The sequence below is a fragment of the Rhipicephalus microplus genome, chromosome X, assembly GCF_043290135.1.
Source record: "Rhipicephalus microplus isolate Deutch F79 chromosome X, USDA_Rmic, whole genome shotgun sequence".
NCBI lineage: Eukaryota > Metazoa > Arthropoda > Arachnida > Ixodida > Ixodidae > Rhipicephalus > Rhipicephalus microplus.
In genome coordinates, this window is record NC_134710.1 from 403,750,333 (window position 1) to 403,772,444 (window position 22,112).

The 22,112-nt window shown below is 41.3% G+C and overlaps 2 protein-coding genes across 4 annotated transcripts in view; one reads left to right on the forward strand and one right to left on the reverse strand.

Annotated features, from left to right (window-relative positions):
- LOC119161865 (zinc finger CCHC domain-containing protein 24) overlaps positions 1-22,112 on the forward strand; it is a 251,549-nt gene that overhangs the window by 146,811 nt on the left and 82,626 nt on the right. The gene's annotated exons all lie outside the window — the stretch shown is intronic.
- The window catches only part of LOC119160952 (sodium-coupled monocarboxylate transporter 2-like), a 171,372-nt gene that overhangs the window by 15,252 nt on the left and 134,008 nt on the right, over positions 1-22,112 (reverse strand). For both annotated transcript variants that reach the window (XM_075880192.1, XM_037413233.2), the window contains 5 exons: positions 12,045-12,202; positions 8,552-8,692; positions 6,272-6,401; positions 1,672-1,760; positions 1,447-1,556 (listed from right to left, as the gene is read on the reverse strand). In XM_075880192.1, coding sequence (XP_075736307.1) covers positions 1,447-1,556; positions 1,672-1,760; positions 6,272-6,401; positions 8,552-8,692; positions 12,045-12,202 — 628 coding nt within the window. The remainder of the gene's footprint in view (positions 1-1,446; positions 1,557-1,671; positions 1,761-6,271; positions 6,402-8,551; positions 8,693-12,044; positions 12,203-22,112) is intronic.

A 22,112-nucleotide genomic window follows, 5' to 3' on the forward strand; every position in this document is an offset into this window, starting at 1 on the left:
ACATTCGAACAAACGATAACTTTGGAGGTAACGTTTCCACGAGGCGATTTGTCTTAGTTAGAACAGCACCTATAAAGTCCGAAACACGGACAGTGTCAAAGAAGATTGGTCTTATAAAAAGTTACCTCCACAGACATCGCTTGTTGATACTACTGTTGATAAATACAGCGTTAAATGCAAAGTTAGCGGCAAACAATGGGCTCGTGTAGTAATCAAATGTATGCATATTTATTGAAATTCGTTGGCGGGCTTATTAGTTACAGGCTACACTGAGTGAATAAGACGCATAACGAACGAGGAAGAAAGGATAGGGAGAAGCCGTCCACCTCGTTTTTTATGGGGAAGGGGGGGGGGGAGTTAACCTGCTGTGGCAGCTTAGCAGGCTTAGGTTTCGCTTAGCTAAGCTCGGACTTGTGGTTTTCATTGTTTTCAAATAGAACACTTGTATACTGTGATTTAGGTGCAAGTTAAAGGGCAACAGGTGGTCGCAGTAAATTCTCAGAAGACTTCTGTAAGGCATGCCTCATCTCACAACACTGAGAAGCCAAAAACCTAACAACGAAACCAGAAAGAATATAGGGCATGTGCAGGAAACGAGAGAAGCCCGAAGAACCAATCATGGGCCTCGAAATAATAGCTTGAGTTCCCAACGGCAGCTACAAGGTGCCGAAAATGTCTGATAATACATTCAGTCAAGCTAACGCAGAGGAGCGTCGTTCAAGTGGAGACTGTTAAATGATGCCCACCACCTTCTTCGAAGGCACACTAAAAGAAAAAAAAATTAAGTGGACATGGGTTGTCTAAAAGACAACCCATGTCCACTTATTAGACAACCCATGTCCAGACACTTTGCAGTGCTTGTTTCAACCAAATGCGTCATTCGAAATAAAATCGCGTTTTAGTGGTACTGTTAACGCAATTCGAAACCCACGACTCCGACAACGGCCTAACGGTGTAGCATTCAACATGCCCACACGGCCCGACTCTAGACACTGCATCGCAGCCTTGCAAAAGATTCACCAGCGCACAGACCAACGAAAACCAAACCTGCGTCGTTCTCAAGGGTAACATCGGGTTCCTTCTTGCTTGAATTTGACTACAATTCAAAGGTTCTACTTCGTTCCGTCTTGTAATAGAATAAAATTTCCCTTTTGTCATGCTTAGCTTGGATACTTGTGATTAATTGTACTGCATCACAACTACGTCCTCCGACTTGTTTTTTCAGAATGCCCCACTGATGGCGCCAATCGTGTCCTCCATATACCTTAATTATATTTATGCTGTGTCTGCCCTGTCTCAAAGTGACTTGCTACTTACTTAAGTCAGGAAAAATCACGGAACGCTGAAAATTTTAGATTCTCTTCATTAACCACACTACATCTAGAAGTAAGCGGGAAAAGTGATCAATGACAAAAAAAAAATAAAAGTCCACAACCGTAAACGCACCCAGTCCCTTCGTGAAGTGGCTGGCCGTATGATTTTCGAGTTTGACGAACATAGAGACCACGTCCATGTAGCACACAGCTGCTTGAGAATTGATAATGGATGATACTGTACTGCAAGGACAATAAAATTAGTGTGTTTTATATACCACCCATTGACTGACAGCTATTGAAAGAAGAAACACAAAAGAGCGGTCTTTTATTGTTCCGTGAAGTTCTTGTGTAATACCTTGTGGCCGCACTGACGACACCCGTCAGGAAAAGTCCAGAAAAACACGGGAAACTGAAGAGGTGTTCCTTGACATAGTAGGGCAAAATCTGAAAATAAGACATATCTTAGAATCCGCTTTTCTTGATTTGTGGGGTTTAACGTCCCAAAACCACCATATGATTATGAGAGACGCCGTAGTGGAGGACTCCGGAAATTTTGACCACCTGGGGTTCGTTAACGTGCACCCAAATCTGAGCCCACGGGCCTACGACATTTCCGCCTCCATCGGAAATGCAGCCACCGCAGCCGGGATTTGAACCCGCGACCTGCGGGTCAGCAGCCGAGTACCTTAGCCACTAGACCACCACGGCGGGGCAGAATCCGCTTTTCTGTAGCCCTCCACCATGTCACGCAATATGTAACAGAGTCGCCGCCATTTTGATGATGCAGAAGCGCATATCTAAAGGAGTTATTATATACATCAAAACTCAGATATATTGAATACGATTCAATCGATGTATTCTTTAAATTAAACTATATCTCAACGTGACAATGCCGTCAATTCAGGACGCCCCGCCACGGTGGTCTAGTGGCTAAGGTACTCGGTTGCTGACCCGCAGGTCGCGGGATGAAATCCTGGCTGTGGCGGCTGCAATTTCCGATGGAGGTGGAAATGTTGTAGGCCCGTGTGCTCAGATTTGGGTGCACCTTAAAGAACCCCAGGTGGTCGAAGTTTTCGGAACCCTCCACTATGGCGTCTCTCATAATCATATGGTGGTTTTGGGACGCTAAACCCCACGTATCAATATCAATTCAGGACAAAATGTAAGGCTACGGAAATTGGCTGCCTCTCTGCGTGCTTCACTGCAAATGTCGTTGAAAGACGATGGTCATCTGCTGTCGAAGCGGCCATTTATCATTTGTCTTGCCTCGGACAGCACCTCCTCCGTGTTGAATCGGCCAAATCTGGCCGGCATTGATAAAACAGAGGAGGCACTGCGTGAGATATAGAGGCCATCTGCCAGTGCTGTCGGAAAACTTGAGCTTGTGCAAAACCCAAGGGCCACTGACAGGTGGCCGTACCGTATCGCCGGCAGAGCGCTTTTTCCTGCATAAAGTTCCATTTTTAGCGCCGAAAGAAAAACACTGGGGTCTCTAGAAGTTCGTATCTATGTTGTTTCCAGCGAAGGAACACACCACCTAATACTTACGTATTCATTTTGCGCATAAGATACGCGTACTATTTGCGTTTTGATTGATAATGTTCACAAGTATGAACGCAGCCACCAGTTAAAGATGGCTGGGCGTTCAGCAATTGCTTATGCTTTGGCCGGCATATGCAATTGCTTATGCTTTTAATCGTGTGACAGACACACGGACAGAACAAAATTTTTGCGTTGAAGTATCCCAAGAAAGACTATTATCTTTAAAAATAACCGGACAACCTCATACACTGCTTATCGAGCAGCGTGAAAGGCCCGAAGAATATGGCGTTTTCTCAAAAAAAAAAAAAAAAAACACTGGCTTTTTCTCGCGGAAGGAGGCTTTGCCGCACGCGTGTCGAGATGTGCTAGAGGCTTCCGAAGCCTGGCGAGTAGACACAGCTGCGAATCAATGTATGGAGGCGCTGTTTTATTGATACTCTATTTAACTGCAGAAAAAATGAAAACTAAAAAAAATCCACTCGCATCTTCTAACGGGGGGGGAGGGGGCGACTCGAGCGATTGCGTCTTAAAAGGGGAAGTACATCGCGTGAATTTTGCGTAATTTGGGAATGTTCAATTGTTGTTGCGTCTTATAATTTTTGAATGAAGGAGAGCGTTGCCTTCAACGAGTGGTGGGACGCTAATGTTTGGTTGCTCCCCACTACTGGTTGAAGGTACTGTTGCTTTCATCAGCAACGTCGTGCGACTCGAGTCAGGCAAAGCGTCAAGTCAAGCGAAAGCCAAGTAAAGACGCCCTTGACTTAATTCCGAACGTGCGCTCCGCCGCTTATATACACACCGCCCGCGTTCGAAGGAGAGGAGAATGTGGAGAGCTCCGCAACCACACTGCGCATGGTCGGCTTGCCGAACGCCCGGTGGTATGGCTCCTGCAGCGACAGTTTTGCGGGTGTCTTCCTGTGCCGACAGGAAAGGCGAACATGCGACACGAGGCGCGAGACGCGAGCATGCGCAGTGGGGGTGTAGACGGCACCACCGGCGCCGAAGCGCGACATCGTGCGACTGAGAAGTGCTCCGCATAAAAAAAAAAAAAGACATCTGAATTACAGTGACCCAACGTTGTGCCGTGAAGACAACTTACACACCGAAGCTGGCTCAAGGAGTATGATGAATTCTAAAAAAAAATTGAATTATTCGATGTACCGAACTAAATCGCGTCTTTTTTTTGCAAGTTATATGTATGCGTCTTTTACCGTATGGCGCCCAAAAGGTACCAGACTTGCTCGAAGAGCTGCCGCAATGTGATAAACTCTTGCGTGGTAAAGCCATTCCTTGCTCGCGTAGAAAAAGCGTCCAAGAAAAATTGCCTCAAGGCCAAAAAATGTTACCCGTATTGCAGTGTATTCGTATAATTTATAGTCAGTAAAGGCTCTGACATTATTCACATAACAAGATTACTTGGATGGCTAAGTTTTGACTGCATCTGTTTCTGATGATGTTTGACATAGATATGGTGCAAAACTCGCCAGCTGTAGTTGATGATGCTGTGCTTGAGTCCGCAATAGTATCTATTTGGTTCTAAAAAAATGTGAAAATAGCATTACCGGAGTGGCATGCATGCCATGACATGAAATGCGTTGTATAAATGAGATAGCATGAATGACAAGCGTGCATCACATGAATGAAAAGGTATTAGTGATATGTCCCAAAAAATAAATACCATTGCCTGTCATAGAATGTAAAAAATAAAGCACGCAGTATGCATACATGACAGGACACGAATATTATTGCAAGAACAAACTAAAATAGTGGTGTGTAGCTTGTACTGGTGGCGCAATTCGAAAGACACAGCTCAGTGTATCAGTTTGTGGCTGTCCCTGCCCATACGAAGGGATGCTAAGTGAAGTTCAAAACGACGAAAAAATTGACAGATCTTATTTACTTTAGAAATCAATGATATGCGAGGCAATCCTAAAGAAGTTTGCTATGTGGCAGTTTTAAAATGAGCACAGCTAACGAGGTGGTCGGATCTACTACACCCCGCAAACATATGCAGATATTTTGTACGCATGCACATATCAAAATAGGTGAAAACGTAAGTGGTTGTTTATAGTTGCGTAACTATGCGATATTTAACGTGGACACTACCAGCACCAGCAGTGATAGGCTAAAATGTAGTTCTTAGTCCGTGATGTTGGTTCCACGAAGCGTAATACTGAGACATAGGCTGATTTATTTATTTATTTTTTGCTTGAGGGAAGTGTTACGGAGTGTATCAACTTTAAGGACAGCGGTTATGTGCATACTGTGGGTTTACCTCATACGTGCACTGCACCGGCACCTGCTGGTCACTACTTGGTAATTTATGGTCTTACATAATGTGAGCATTCATCTTAGTGTCAGTATTATCAAAGCGAAGTGCACTTTACGGCTTGACTACTTGAATATCTCCCGTAACTTTTGTGATCTCATTGCCCCGTGGTCGAGTAAGATTTGAAAATAGCTTGCTGAATCATAGGCATAAAAGTGTATTGTTTGACTGCTATGTAGTGTTAGACTGCTAAAAGTGTAGTGTTAGACTGCTATAAATGTGTAATCAACATTGAAACCACAACTGACGTTTACACAGCATGACGCCTGTATCCTAGGTTTACACACATGTTTATTGCTTTGCTATAAAGTTACATATCCAGCCCTTCAATCGCAATTGAAGTTGCACCGAACTCACGCCTGTGCAGTGTCTCTTTTCAAAGCAAATTGAAAACCTGGCTTGACTATTTGGTAGAATACCTGATTGCTAAGCTGAGTACTTGGGTTCAATTTCTGCTGATACCTTGATTTTTTTGTTTGCATTCATCGGTGTACGCTGTGGACATCACATTCTCTTACGCTTTCACATTTAAGTTACTGATATATGTCCTCACCGTACGAGGTAGGTATAAACAGTCAATCAAATGTAGCGCATACCAGTACACTATCGGCCGTGGTAAATGGGGATGCGCCACAATTGACTGGAGGAAAAGCGTTTAATGACGTACGTGACAGTATTTTGAAGGTGTTCGTGTCGTCTCCAGAAAGTCCTATTCGTCAAACTTTCTTACCCCTCTGTACCAGTCTCGGTTTACACTAAATTATAAAGGGCAATCTCAAAAGCACCGAGATGGAGGCACATAGATAGATAGATAGATAGATAGATAGATAGATAGATAGATAGATAGATAGATAGATAGATAGATAGATAGATAGATAGATAGATAGATACTAAAGTGCCTGCAGTCTACTAAGAAATGCTTCGCACTTAAAATTGCTGAGCAGCAGTTGTGTGCTGGAACCGATGTTTCGATAAGGGGACTTGAGATATTCAATGTCTTAGAGACAAAAACTCACTTGCGAAAACGTTGGCTTGTCGATACGTATGCAGCCGTAAGAGGCATTGACAACCAGAAATATTATACCTCATCGTACTTCTTGATTTCGCCAGTCAATACGGGATCACAGTCTCGGTACCAGTATATCAAGGCCATCGCCATCGCTCCAATGACAGTCATGTAGATAATGTTGAGGAAGACTCCTATGCACATCGTCCTGCAAAACGTTGTTAGAGTGTTAGATATTAACTTAGCCAATTTAGTGGAAAGAAGGCACAATTTCAAGGGAAATTGATGTTCTAACGGTGCTTATGCATAGTAACTACATGTAACGCTATAGTAGCGCGCCCCACCTTTGGGATCTCGTTTTACCACCGGGCCACACACGCATCTTGCCTTTACATCTCGCACAAAGGGCTTCGTCTCCCCGCCCCGTTGTTTTTTCTGACTAAGGCGTCTTACATGGGGACATGCATATGCGTCATGATGTAGAGCTCGAACATTGACATACGTTAGGCATGCTAAAGTGAAAGGCGCTGTTGCGACAGGTAAATGGCTTTAAAAGAGTTAAACCAAGAAGGGTAGCCCCGCCGTGGTAGTCTAGTGACTAAGGTACTCGGCTGCTGACCCGCAGGTCGCGGGATCGAATGCCGGCTGTGGCGGTTGCATTTCTGATGGAGGCGGAAATGTTGCAGGCCCGTGTGCTCAAATTTGGGAGCACGTTAAAGAACCCCAGGTGGCGAAAATTTTCGGAGCCCTCCACTATGGCGTCTCTCATAATCATATGGTGGTTTTGGGACGTTAAACCCCACATATAAAACCAAGAAGGGTAATGATGTGGCTAGAAGGCGGATAAACAGAGCTGTTCGTAAGTGCACAAATTCAAAAGATCTGTGACATGACCACTTTAATGCATCTTTGACGAAAGAAAACCTACTCACAAAAATACAAAGATGGTAGATGCAGATCACAGCGATGTATGGGTGTTTTACAGCGAAGCTGCATATTGTTAGATGGGCAAAAAGTGTGGCGAGTTTATAAGCGCGCATAAGCTCTAATGAAGGAGGAATGCTAACATGCATTACCTAGAAGGGTCTCCACGTTTTAATCAGGTTATACTCAGTTTTGATCCAGTTATACAGCTAGAGATTACACCCGCTGCAGCATGATTACCTACCCGGAAAACAATTTTGAAGTTCCTAATATCTTTTAAGCTAACAGGTACCAAACGAAAACTTAAGTACGAAAGTGCACATTGGCTGTTGATTGTGAGGCCGCCAGCGATGGCAACCTCACAGTCAGCAGCGAATTTATTCGCCCAAGGAAGTGCATTTTGTTAAGGATTCACTCTACATATGCTGTTTGCTACGCTGGAGATACATTCCTCGCTACTTACCTTGTTTAGGTCACAACAACTAGTCATTTACGCTTCAGCGCTTCGTTCAGCAAAGTGCAAAACATTTTCTATCCATTTACGAAATAGTTACGAAACCATGATCATTGCCCATTCGATAACACTGGCATCAAAGTAGTGTACGGAATTTCCCGACTGATTACACTGAACGACCGGCACCTCGGAGGCGTGAAGAGCTATGTCTTGAACCACAAATATCGTAGCAAGCAATACGATGCTTTCTGACAGCTCAAGAGCGAGCGCCCCGGCGACAGTGGACGCGTCAAAAATGACAAGACAGCTTTCCTGTAGTTACGTGCAGTATAGCGTTTCACGCGTTCGGACAGGTCCGAACTAGAGAGCAGACGCCACTAGCGAGAGTGAGAGAGCACGTCATCTCGCCCTTCCAACATAGACAAGACCTAACCAGCGCCTCTGCGTTGGTCAAACATCCGAAATGCTACACTGCGTGTAACAATTATTGCAATGACGCTGACTTTATGGGACATGCAGACGCGCATGTGCGAGACAATATGACAGCGTCGCGCTCCGTTTTGGCAGGTGCTTTTACGCGTTTTACGGGTCATCTTTTAACTCATTCACTGCACTTTTCCAGCACATATACTATCACAGCTCAGGCACACAAGCGCTCAAAGAGTACGGTGACATAATAATAATAATAATAATAATAATAATAATAATAATAATAATAATAATAATAATACATTGATTCCCGTCTTATTGAGTGCTTTGAAGAAAAAGTGTAGTAATAAGACTCTATCCATTTGTCCTGTGCTCTGTTCTGATACCGTACACACAAAGAACAACATGGAGTGCCTCAGCTTCGCGCATAACTTTAGCACTTAGTAGTGTTGCGCTGAGCTATTCCATCAACAAATCATTTTTAAGTCAAAGTCGATCATTCAGCCGGTATAGCAATGGATTTCTGCATTCTAGGGTAATATGCTGCATACCTTTGCGCCTCCTTGAGGCTCCTGGATGCCATGTATCTCTGGACGACGCTCTGATCTATGCCAGTGCGAAGTAGATTGTGGACGAGTAGGCCAAGAAAGCAAGACCAAAAGTTTTCATCATTCGTGAAGTCGAGGTTCATCCTGCGGTACATGCAATATACGTCACATTTCGTTAACTGTACTTTCGGAAACCACGAGCACATACTATTCAGCTAGTCACGCATTACGTGGTCACTTTGCGATGTGATCTGTGCACAGACATTTTGATTTTCATGCTTAACTTTAGAATTGCTCCCTGCATGGCTATTTGGTGTTTAGAGGTGCCATTAAACACTCTCACGAGCAATCGTAAAATGCCGTCATTAAAAGAGCTTGTAGCGTCATGAATCGACCGCCGCAGAAATTTTTATAATCCGTCAAGTACGAGCGCAGTTGCAGGGATTTGCCGCACCGCTTTCTCTCCCCTTTCGTACCAGCGAGCGTGGTGGAAGCTACGAAGGCAATTAAGGAGATGACAAGGAGTCAAGAAGAAGCGTCCCTTCGTCAGCGTGTGCCCAAACCTTGAGTACTTTATTTTCATATTTATGCCAATCCGTGGCTTACTCTCGGTTATGTATACTGAAAGCCGCAGAGGACTTCTATACCGAACTACCTAAAGTTGTTGATACAAACTTTGGTGAAATGAAAGTCTAGTAGGATACTGACGTTGAAAGTGTAACTATGAATTATTTTAGAAAATCCTTGCGATACACGTCCCACGCAAATTATGCGTGAGTCGATGGAACAACCGTGAATAATAATAAATATGGGGAGGATTCAGAATCTTATGCACCTTGGGACACTCTATAAACAAAACGTTAAGTAAGCCCTGCTGCAACATTCTATGCTATCGCAGAATACCTTGCTAGTACACTTCGTTGTTTTTCTCGCTGCAGCCATTATTTCAGCCCCTCAATAAAACAAGTATCTGGACCTCCCATAATGAAGAATATGATTGGCATGACTTGGCTACTAGCAAAGTAGATTGGTTTTACCCTATACTATAGCCACAATATTAAGTACCATGCATGCCTGGTGCGCCGCATAGCGCCGTAAGCAGCGGGGCGCCATCTCTCGAAAGAGATGGCAATCAAAATTTTAGGCAATCATCACGTCAAAACTACTGCCTCTGCGATTAGCTCCAACTGCGTGCAGCCGATGGCGTTAATAAGAGCAGACACGTGGTGCTGAGGTTCAAAAGAAGAAATGTATGGTGCCCTGTACCAACCTTTGGAACACTGCTATTTGAGAATCAGAATAAATTTTAGTGCATTTAGTACAAAGGTTACATAGTGATAAAATGCAGAATGAGGTCGCAACGTAGAAGACAACAACGGGACGTCCTTTTCTTCAAAACAAATAGGAAAAAGAGGTTACAACATAAATACTATATGCATTTATGAAATGTGTGAATAAAAATGACTGAAGTTGAACAAAAATCAATTAGACTATAGAAAAGAGTACACAAAGTAGCAAGACCTAGGTCAACAATAACAACGCACAATCCACAAGATTAGGAAGATACTTGGAAATCTGATAACGAAGATACCTAAAGTGACTTGAATTTGTAAGTATAACTTCTCCGTTTTACACCCAACTTCCTTCGCTGCCACCGTTTAGGTAACCTTTTCGGGGACTAGGTCAACCTGCTTACAGCTTTAGTGATGGTGTGAAAAAGCCGCGAGAAGAACTATGAAGAAATCTTTCTGTAGTTTGTTTTCGCCGTAACTATCTGATGCGATGTGGTTTTGTACCAAAGGCTAGCGGCCAGAGATCAAATATTTTAAGACTGTTCGCTGAGTGCTCGGAGGTTCACGTCTTTTTGTACTCGCATGATGCCCGGCTGTCTCGTCGTACTGCTTCTATAACGACGCTAACCTTTTGCTCGAAACCACTTCGAGGCCGCTGAAAGCATTTCATGCTTAAAACAAAGTCTGTACGAGCGCGCTCTTTTGCAACTGAACAGAGTATAACTTGGTTTTGCTTTTTCTCCTGGTATGTTAAAACCGAACACATGTTTGACCTGTACAAAAATCTCGTTTCATTATTTAAGGCATGAGGCAGTGGCTGGCATATTTCACTGCTATTTTTATAGCTTGCAGCAGCTATGATAGCGCTGTCTTCCCTTGATAACCGTTATCCGGTTTAGTGTATGGAAACAAGGAAGTATTCCCGCACGGGTGAAAAATCAGTTCATGTGCACACGTTGGTAATGCAGCTGGAACATTTCCGCTCCGGGGAAGACCAAAAGTTTTACTTCTTATATTTGCAGTTTTGGGGGTCGAGTGTGAGCAAGTGTCCCATTTCCTATTGTGCGGCACTTCATAGAAAACACACTTTGCGGAGGGCTAGCTGTGTATAATGGTCGGAATGTTGTTACCTATTTTTTTATTTTGACTGTTTTGTGCGCACTTTCTTTATTCACTCGGTCTCGGTGATATGGCACCGAGGTGGTGCTGACAATGTTGGTCCCAGAGGCTACATCTCTTGGTGATCGTCATTTAAATATACAAACGTACGAGCGTCTACAAAAGTCACCCCAACCCTCATAAACAAGGGCACTTTATTCATTTAGAAACCTTCGATGCATGAATACAAACCAAATATATATCTGCATCAGAGAACACAAAAGAGGTAAAACTTTTTGCCCTGTTTGTTTGGGCACACAAGTCATTGTTTTATGCATTGAACACTTCAAGATGAACAAAGAACTACAGTATTATCGGGAATTTTTATGTAAAATTAGCATCATACCCCGACCTAATTTATGACTTTTACACAACCACTTGTCGGTTATGCGGACACCTTATGTCAGTAAATGTTTCTACCGAACGGTGCATTAGAACATAGACACCTTTCACGTTATCGCTTATAACGAGGGTTATGCTGCTAAGCAAAGACATTTTTTATGATAACTCTTTTATTTCCAATAAATAACTACTTTACATATTCGGATTTCTCTAGAACTATTGTTGATTGGAGTAACCTAGCCATTTATATCGTAACGCAACATTTGTTTTCTTTGCTTGAAAACTGCTTTTAATAATTCTGTAGTACAAATGATTAAATGTATGTTTCATTCCTTTCTTTTTGTTGTGCTATCTTAAAAAATTTGATTACTAATCCGACCGAATTTGCTCCTAAAAATGAATATTCTCTTCTTGTTTTTCTTCGGTTTGATCTAGTATTTCACATTTTAAGACTACGGTTCACTATTTATTCCTTGGTATCTTTGGTCGGATCTTTAGTTTTATTGTTTTACCTGTATGCATGATAATATCGCGTCACTTATTTTCTTACATGAGTCCATTGTCGTGCTTTTTATTACCATTTACCTTCGTTTCACGCCTTCAACACTTTCTGTTTCAAACTGCACGATAAATAAATAAATAAGTAAATAAGTAAATAAATAAATAGATAAATAAAACAGCATTGTGCGGGCATGGTGGCTTACCTGAAAGCGTACTCCTTCATGTTTATGTCACTCAGTGGCCTTAGCAAGACATCCATACGTCTCGAGTCGTAGATGATTTTTCCAATGACTGTCACAGGTGCCATCAGGATTAGGATGGCCTGCACACAGTCTGTCCACACTACGCCTCGAAGCCCGCCCTGCAGAAATAATTGCGACGGACCATCGTTGTTGATGATTCACTCTTTCCGATGTTCCTCACTGATTTGTAAAAGCGTGGCGAAATGTCAAGTAGTTATTTGTAGATGTTTCTTCTCACAATTTTGGATGCACTGGACGAAAACTGACGACTGTGTAACCGCAACACACCAATAGAAATTGCAATTGTAAGGACCACGCATCTCGGCATTACTTTGTGTCAGCATACATAGAGAAAAAAATACTACTGCGCTAAGTGGATGACGACACGAGACGACATGGACGAGGTGCCAAGTCAAGTAGTGAGCCATCTAGCTCAGCAATCTATAGTGTTTAACGACATGGTTGCAAGTTTACCGGTCTCACAATATCGCAATAGGGGCCGCAATGTGGCTTGTAGCTACTATTCGATTTACTGCTTAAGCAACGTCCTCCAGCTCGCGTAGTGAAGTTCTTTCTTCTTCTCTCTCTTTCTTATATATATATATATATATATATATATATATATATATATATATATATATATATATATATATATATATCACGAGATGGATACGTAAGATGGTAATGCAAAACACTTTGAGCATGGCCCCAAAACGCTGCCGATTGGTAGTAGAGGCTTCCTAGAACACGCGGCCTGCAATACACAATAAATTCACAAAGTGAGCTAAAATTGCTTTCTCTTTCGATAAATGGTGGAGGAAGCTCATAAATTACTCGTGGCTGATTTGAACATGGCGTGCTTGGTCGTTACAGGGATCACCACGAAAGGCCGCGGCTTGGAAAGGCCCGCGGCTTGTCCAACGCATGCACATATTCTCAACAACTATTTGCTAGAATGTAACTTGGCATCATATTTAAAGTTTGTGGTGGGCACATGTCACTGTTAGTCCACTTTTCCTGAAGAGATACATTCTTTGTGCTTAAATTTATTGCTTACTTATCGACATTTTTATATTTATCTATTTATTTCATTACCCACAGCACCAATTGGCATTACATTGGGGGAGCATTTACGAAAAGTACAATACAAAAAAATACATAGTCAGCCAAACAAATAATCAAAGTCACCTGAATCACAATCTGCAAGAGAAATTCATATATAAATCGGAACAATTCTAACATGAAATAAAAGAAATATTTGGGAGTGTAGAGGCAATGCTAGAAGGCAGCTGGTTCCATCTTGTAATTTTTTTTGTAAAAATCATTTTGAAACACGTCAGTCTTGCATGCGATTATTCTTATCTTGAACCTATGGTCAACACGGTCTGAGAAATAGTACCGTGCAAGTAAATATTCCGCTTTATCGATTCCGACTTGACAAAAATAAATAGCATAAAAGAACCCAATTTGAGTTTCGTAAAGATATTTTTCACAGTGTGTTATGTTTAAAACTTTTCTCGCGTGTCAATGGAGCGTCCATAGTCAGTCAAAATGAAATATTCACTTGCTATTGACCGTATGAACTGCGTGTGCATTGAATAACTTAAATGAGTTGAAAATCAACTTTTAAGGAGTTCGGTCGAAAGTGATTGGTATGCAAGCTTGTTATGTACAAGTATTGTGACTAATGACCTATAGAACGACTGCTAAAACTGGTGTCTATAGGTCTCTGTGCGCGTGGGAACAGAGGCATTTAACAATATTTCTTGCCAACGGGACACTAAAAATGTACTTTGTAAATGTAATACGCTTTTCATTTTGCCAATAATGCATCATTAACGTAACAGTGGTAAAGAGCTCATTCTGCAGAAATTCCGGCGTAGGCATCGGTGGCTCTCCGTGAAAAATCGTCTTGTCAATGATCAAAAATTGAGAGAATGCAAATAAAACAAATATTGTAAATTTTCGGGTTTGAGTGATGATCGAAATCATGCAGGCAATTTGCATGGCATGCAAGTGCTCTACCACACAGCTATGCATCTGCTTGGAAATAAAGCATGAATAACTTCCTCTTGTTGTAAATGCAAGGAAAATAACTGTCATGCTTAACAAATACATGTATCCTGCATACAGGTTTCACAACACAATATTTATTATCGCAGCTATATTGCATGATACAAACGTGCATTGTCATCAAGCATCACAACACGTTATTACCAACGTGACTTTGCGGTCTCAAGACAGCCAACCATTACAAAAGGCACACTGGTTACCGCACGTATTCCCTCACGACTGCGTAGTGGGTGCATAAAGTTCTAAAACATTTTACACACATTATATTGAGAAGCACGTTCTGCTGGGCGAGTTGGTACTTCATCTTAACTTAGTTGCGCGAAAAAATTTGAAGTGCGAAAGGAAGACACCTGGACACAGCGCACACTAACAACTGAAACTTCATTGGAGAAAACAGACATATGTATGCGGTTACGAAAACACGTGAGGTGGAAAAAAATGACTAGATGAGCAGACATCTGATCATTTTTTTTCACAGTGTGGACATCGTGTGGTGGACGGCACTGCGCTGTCGTGTGGGAAGTATTATTTAGAATTTATTTATATAATTGTAGATCACAAAGCTTCTCTAAAAGAATTAACAACCATTCTCTAACCAATCATCATATTGTAGAGAGTGTGGCTGCGCGCCCTTGTTTGGAATACGGTAGTTAAAGCTAGATTCAGTGACACGGTACAGCGCGGGAAATCGGAGAGGCGTATTTAATAAACAAAGCTGGGGATTCATGTGTCACGTAACTCTCACTTATGTTGCTTGCTACTGAGGTAGCTTTCCTGGAAGCGCATCATTTATACAATCTGTCTGCTCATCTAATCCTTTTCTTTCACCGCACGTGTTCTCGTAACCGCATATATACGTATGTCTGTTTTCTCCAACAATGTTTCAGTTGTCAGTGTGTGCTGCGTCTAGGTGTCTTCCTTTTGTATTTCAATTTTTTCGCGCAACTCGGTAATTACATAATATTTCTTGTTCTTTAAACTATGTTACCCCTTTTTTACACAAAATGCAGCCATGTGCGAAACCTTCATTGAGACACTTTCAACCTTCTCAATTACACAGTACTATTCCACAATAAAATTTGTTCAAGTAGCATCATGCAATAAAGAGTACACACTAAGTGATTGAATTACGCACAAGAAACAGGATCGATACTGCTATCACGTTCAACTGTGAAAAACGGAGCTTAACGGTCCCCCAATTTTTTCACATAGTAGCAAGCCCTAATGCATCATACCAGTTTATTTGTCGGCTTGCGTAAAACTATCTACAGTGCTCACAGATTAAAACGTGACATCGCATTATTTTGTGTAACTATGTATGCGGGTATGCGCAGTTCCTCAAGATAACCACGCGATGTTGCGACATCAGTAACGATAATGTCGCCTGTGATGTACGCATTCCAGTCAAATTTACACTTATATCACCCTGATTGTAGACGGCGGAAACGAAATTACGGGCTATTCTTGAGTTTTTCCATTTGGATCCGTGACATAGCACCCTGTTTTGAAGAATCAAACTAGCAACAAAATTTTAACTGCGTGTCCTTATCAAAACACACGTAAATATGAAAACAAGTGGAACGTAGACAAAGAAAGATAAATTCAAACGCAAGACAAATTCAAACGTGGGCTCGTAAACCTCATGACACCCTTGGAGTTGGAGATATGCAACTATTTTTTATTTGTGATTGCGCAAGTTGGAATTTATCCTTGGTTTTTCCTCAAGCGTTAAAATGAGAAAAATACAACACAAGTATATCTACACCAATATATTTATGAAAAGTACAATGGCACGAAACCAACAATTTCCTGGTGTAGATTTTTTGATTAAATAGAGCACTGTCTGGATCAAGTGAAAAAAAAAGAAAGTGTTGTCGTATCGCCTAAACAAAACAGCCTAATGACGTAACCACGATTAGCATAAAGTTATTTACTCAGCAAGCATGCAATGTGGTATGTTTTCGAGTTATCATAATATTTATGAACAACGTGCGAAGGTAATGAAAATGATGAACTTACCTTAACATTTAACCGAGACTTGTCTTTCAAGGAGCCTGTTAATCCTGATAACCTAGTCACACCTTAAAGCCACCACGTCCATTCGTACTGCTTTAGGAAGAAGTTTTAAAGAAACGCTTGCCCGCAAGCATGGGTATCCATTTTTTTCTCGCACGAAAAGTTGATCGCCAATCCAGCAGCGTACAGACGCACACGCACACAAAAACACTTCCACGTTCGTCCACAATTTCGCCACGTACAGCGAAGTAGATTCCTGAGAGCTGCGTGATTATCTTGTGTAAATTGGAGCAGTAGTTGAACAAGAAATAAAAGCAAAAGGAATGAAAATTAACAAACTCGATCAGCACGGCACCCATGACTCCGGCGAGCAAAGAAGCAACAATGGCACGGATGGATACAGTGCATGCCATGCTCATCACAATGAACATTACATTACTCTTTGAGATCAATGGTTTACGCACTTTTCACTAGAACTAAATTTTCCTGAGCTTATTGGCGAACGACGTTTCATTTTTTAACAATAATTGACGCAATGTTATTACGATACGACTGAATGTTTGTGCAAACTATTTTCTTCGTCGTTACTTGAAATGGGCCGCGGCACTCTCTTTCCTGCTGTGTCGACAGACTGGTGTAAGGCACGGCAGGGCTGCAGGGCGCCTACTTGCGCTTCTTCGAACTACGTTCTCCGAATTGTCCACCCATCCGATGGGCGCCCTTTTTTGTATTTTTTTACTGTGCGCACCCCTTGCAACCAATGCAGTCAGGCGAGTTTTTTCGAACAATGGATTTCAACTTACTCCCGCGAGCCGAAAAAGCTGCACGTGGAGGACCTTTGAAACAGGCATTCCGTGGAGCTGAAATCACTGCTTCGTGTACGCTGGCTACGAAGACGCGTTCAAGCCAAATTTTCATCTTATTTCGCAAGGACTTATAATGATAATAATATTATTCAATCAACCAATAATCAATCAATCATTTTTAACGTATCCAAGAACAACCACAGGGTTTTTCACGCTGGCGCGCGCGAAAATAAAACAAAAATAAACAATACATTACAGACTGTCCACAGAAAAGCAAATCAATGAAAAGAGCAAAAACGAGCTGTCGAAAAAAATCAATGCACAATGGGAACAACAAACAAAAGAGTAGATGTTCATGGAATGGGACTGAAAAATAATGTGGAATACACACAACCGTGCCGAAGGCTTCCTGAAAGACGGAAAAAGAAAGAATCTGTGCATATGCAAGTCTACGTTAGGACAGGGCAGCCCTCACTGACAAAACAAAATGACTGTAGATTATAAAAAACATAACGAATCAAGAAAGTTGACGTTAGAGAGACTCGGTATTCTGTAAAGGATAGAGTGTTGAAAGAAGCTGGTAGGTACATGCAACGGTCGATTCTCTCTCGATAACTTACGCAAAGTTTGAAAATTATTACAACCGAGAAGGGCAGAATATCTCACCCTGAACTAGCTTGTAAATACATAACAGCTCAGCGCGATTTTGCCGGCCATTAACTGATGGCAAATATAATATTCCAGCAGTGTTGAAAGGATTCTAGTGAAACGATGGGGGTAAATGCTTATGAAATTTTTCTGGACTCACTCAGTGGCGCTACTGCTGGATTTAGCAAGGCCATTCCAAATCAGATGTGCATATGTACTGAAGTTGAGCACAACATATCACAATGTACCATTTGTAGAAAGCTGTAGGAGAACCGGATTCTCGCGAGATGTTGAGCCAACAGGAAGAGAATGAAGGCCTCGCATGGCAGCACATTTAATGCAAGTAAAAAATTCAGCATGCTATCAAAAAGAACACCAAGATAACTGATCTCATAAAACTTACATAACGACACAGTATGACAGCATATGGATTTGCTGTTGGACGTTTTGCGAAATACAACAACAACAACAACATTAATAATAATAATAATAATAATAATAATAATAATACACTCATATCATTCTGACATGGCCGAAGATATCTAGCCACATTGAATGAAATGCCAGTGTCCTGGTGCCCATGAATCTCTATACGCGAATGTGCACTTGCGCAGTTTGGTGAGTATGTACCGCATACATATCTTATAAGTAAGTGCACTACCGTGTTGGTGTTGAAAGGATATGTTCGCAACCAGTTTGAATCGTTACGCGCCTGCAAAGCAAGGGGCTGTTTACATAATGTAGAGTTTGGCTTAGGTATCACGCCAGCCCGCAAAAAAAATGTGTCATACTAATTGTATTCACAAGGCAATCTTTAGGCTAATCCTGATAATGGCACGTGCGCTTTAGTGACCTCGACCAAGTAATGACACACCGACACAAAATAGAAGTTTTGTGAATTCGGCAGCCTACGTTAAATGTTGCTATAAAGCTTCAGCATTTCATTACATGGTCCATTAAATATGTATCACGTGTGAGTCAGTTGCACCTTTCTTAACGTACATGTCTATGACGTGAGATTTATTTGACGCTTGCAAACATTACAATAAATTAATTGTTCACTTGTGCAATCATAAAATTTTTGATAAATTTACTATGTGCACAGCCAGGAACATTTTACGTAGCCAAAGGAAACGCAAGATGTATTTTTGCAATAAATTAGTACAACTTCCATCTTGAATGTAATCATAATAGTGCCTGCAAGTTGCATTCACCTAAGTTCTTTTTGTTTTTGAAAATACTTCTTAAACATTGCACTGCGCATGCAATTTTAGTAAATGGCTGCTGAAAGCAATCGCAGATGAGGGGTCAACAGGATTAATAGAAATCTTGTTACATGAAGGGAGCATATAGCCATCAAAACTTTCAAATAATCAGAAATTTTGTCCACCGATGTGGAAGCTAAAAGTGCATTGAAATTACTATTTCTTGCTGCCACTTTAAACATTGCATTAATGTGAACAATATAACTTGCATGCATTTTGTCTTTACATAATACTATATAGGATTGCTCTATAATAATAGCGAGGTTCGGAAGCTTCAATACGTTTTGTGACTTGACACGATTCCTTCCTCGTAAAACATGTCTGCTCTTGTATACATTATTTACGTCGTATTAATTGCAACTTATTGTTTCAAGCCTAAATGCCATGAAAAATGTACGAGTTAAATTACACGAATGCATGCATATATGCATTAAACTGAGTTGCAACTATCACGTACACAAAGCTGACCTGAAATTTCGGTTTTTTTGCATGGCAGAAACAACATATATATTTAATACTCCTATTGTTATGAAAAATAAGCAGGTCAGCTTTGTGTACAAATTGTTATATATTACAATTCGCATAAAAGTGTGATCACGGTGCTAAATATATACGTGGTTCATCCCAAATAAGAGAGCACTTCCACATATAAGGACCCACTTGTTATGTTATATATGGTGTGGCCATGCCTTATTTGGACGGATTTGACTCCTTATATGGGCCAACCGCGTCATATATGGCCGTATATAACCCCATACATGAACCGACTCCGCCAGATATACATCCATATACGCTTATATCTGGCCACATATACTGCCATATATGCTTATATGTGGCCACATATGCTGCCATATAAGCTTATATATGGCCAGATATAACTTATATATGGGCCATGTATGGCGTTTCCGTAAGGGACAGGATAGGTTTTTGTGCCTGAGAACAAATTCTGCAGAAACTGAGAACAGCAGTAATCACATTAAATTGTGAGTTCAATATCGCAGGTTCCATGCACCACAGCATTTTTATAAGGCCGGAATGCGAGAACGTGGACACGCTTACGCTTAGATATGTGTCTACGTAAAACGAGGGAGACTCGACAGGAGGTGTTTCAGTGCTAATGCTTTTCACGAAACACGGTGCAGTTATTTCGTCCAGCGGTGTGTGAGTGAGCCAACAAAGCAAGGGACGTGTATGCGAGTCTTGAAGTCAAGAGACGTTACCACTTGCGTGAAAAGTACAAAAAGAGAGAGAAACAGACTTTCGTTTTGTCTCAGCGAAAGCCTGAAATCGAAGTGACAGTTATTTATGACTATTTTCTGGCCCCGCAGACGTCAGGGAAAGTTTCGGCAAAGCAGCGTCGAATGCGTGAAGAGCATAAAAAAGTAGAGTAAGCGTTTGGATTCAGAATAGTTCATAATTCATAATTCAGAATTTAGAATTGTGAATTCAGAATCGTTATTAGCGTTGTCATACGCCGATATATTGTTATTTATATTTGGTAAAATATGGGAAGGTAGCGTAATTTAGAGCCGGCTATCCCAACATCCTGACAGTGATGTACAAGATAAGTAGCGCACAGCTATACAGCCACATTTTGTGATTTCTACCTTCTAGTAACCTTGGGCGAACGCATTCTAATTGTTTTCTATTTCTTACCAAGTTTCACTGGACATTGTGCATTTTGCGTCATTTGAAGCATTGGCAATATATTAGCAATAGGGTAAACGCTTCAGTGGCAAGCTCTCATGTCAACCGCTGCAGCAGTGGACGAGTGTTTACAGCGTTCAATTACAAACTAGGAAATACTGGGTTCGATTCGCAGTGTCACCGAGCACTTTTTTTAAAGGTTGCCCAGCCTGGGATTATGCGTGGTGGAGGGTACTCATTTCTTGAGAAGGTGGCTTTCGTGCTCTTTTCGTTCACTCCCCTTTTGACCCAAAAGCGCTGTGCCATGCTCCCTCATGAACTACAAAATTTAGGGTTCATATTGTTACGGAAGAGAAGAGATGCGTATCGATGAGGCCGTGTATGAAATATATTTCAAACCAGCAGCAGCGGCTTGACCAGTTGACCAGACACCAAGCGGAGACCACTCTTCGTCCTCTTCGTCAGGCACACACGCGCATCGTACCACAAAATGTCAACATGCATGTACCAATATTTTCACCCTTCATTCCCTGTTATCGCATGAGTTCCCGGTGCCGAAATACCAATATCATACCTGATATATTACTTTTCACGGGTTTGGATATGCGACCAGTGATCAGTCATCCCGATGTTTTGAAGAAAATCTAGACATGCAGTCAGCTAATTGCTTGCGGCCAAGGTGACTGCCTTTGTCGGGACACGTTTTTGTGCTAATTTGGTGGGAATCATTACATGCAGCAAGACAAAAGACTACAGACACATAGAGAAGACACAGAGTGATTAGTTTTTGTATTCTCTCTCGCTACTTGTCATGTTGTGCGCTTCAGTGTAAGGCCACTATCAATGGTTAAAATCAACTATAGCAGCTAATCGAGTTCTGCTGAGAGGGTTCCCGATCGTCCAGAGCGCAACAGAACAATGTAAATCAATTTACGTAATAGAGAGATGCTCGGCTTTTGGTTACTACAATAAATTTTCTAACCGAAGTTCATTTTTATTAACAACAGTTCCAGTATAGATGAAAGGTGCATAGACAAAATCTGTGTATTCAGCTTGACTAGGTTTTCGCCCTAATAGTGATTGCCAACAGGTGTCACAATGTGCATAAATATCACACACATATACAACTACGGGTGATAGTTTGTGTATATTGATTGAATTTGATATGTTGAAATCGACCCATTCAACCAACGCAATGTGTACAAGATATGCCATGTAGAGGAGCTATGCTCTAAAGTAATCTTTTCTGGTTGCTTTTGTTTTACTCAATTTTTTGCCCATCACTGTATGTTGACAAATGAAACAACTTCTTCGAATGTACATATTTTGTATGAGGTTACATTTATTTTTACGTAGTGAGAGACAAACTGAAAAGTACAATGGCTCAAAAGAAAAAGAACTGGAAAGAAATTCACCTAAATCATTACCAAACTTACTCATCGATGATAAATGAATTCTCATTAAATGACACACACACACACACACACGTACATACATACACTGAGGTGTAAATATTAAGATGAATAGCTCTCAAACAACAATTCTAATACACTTATTTTGAATATACAGTAAGT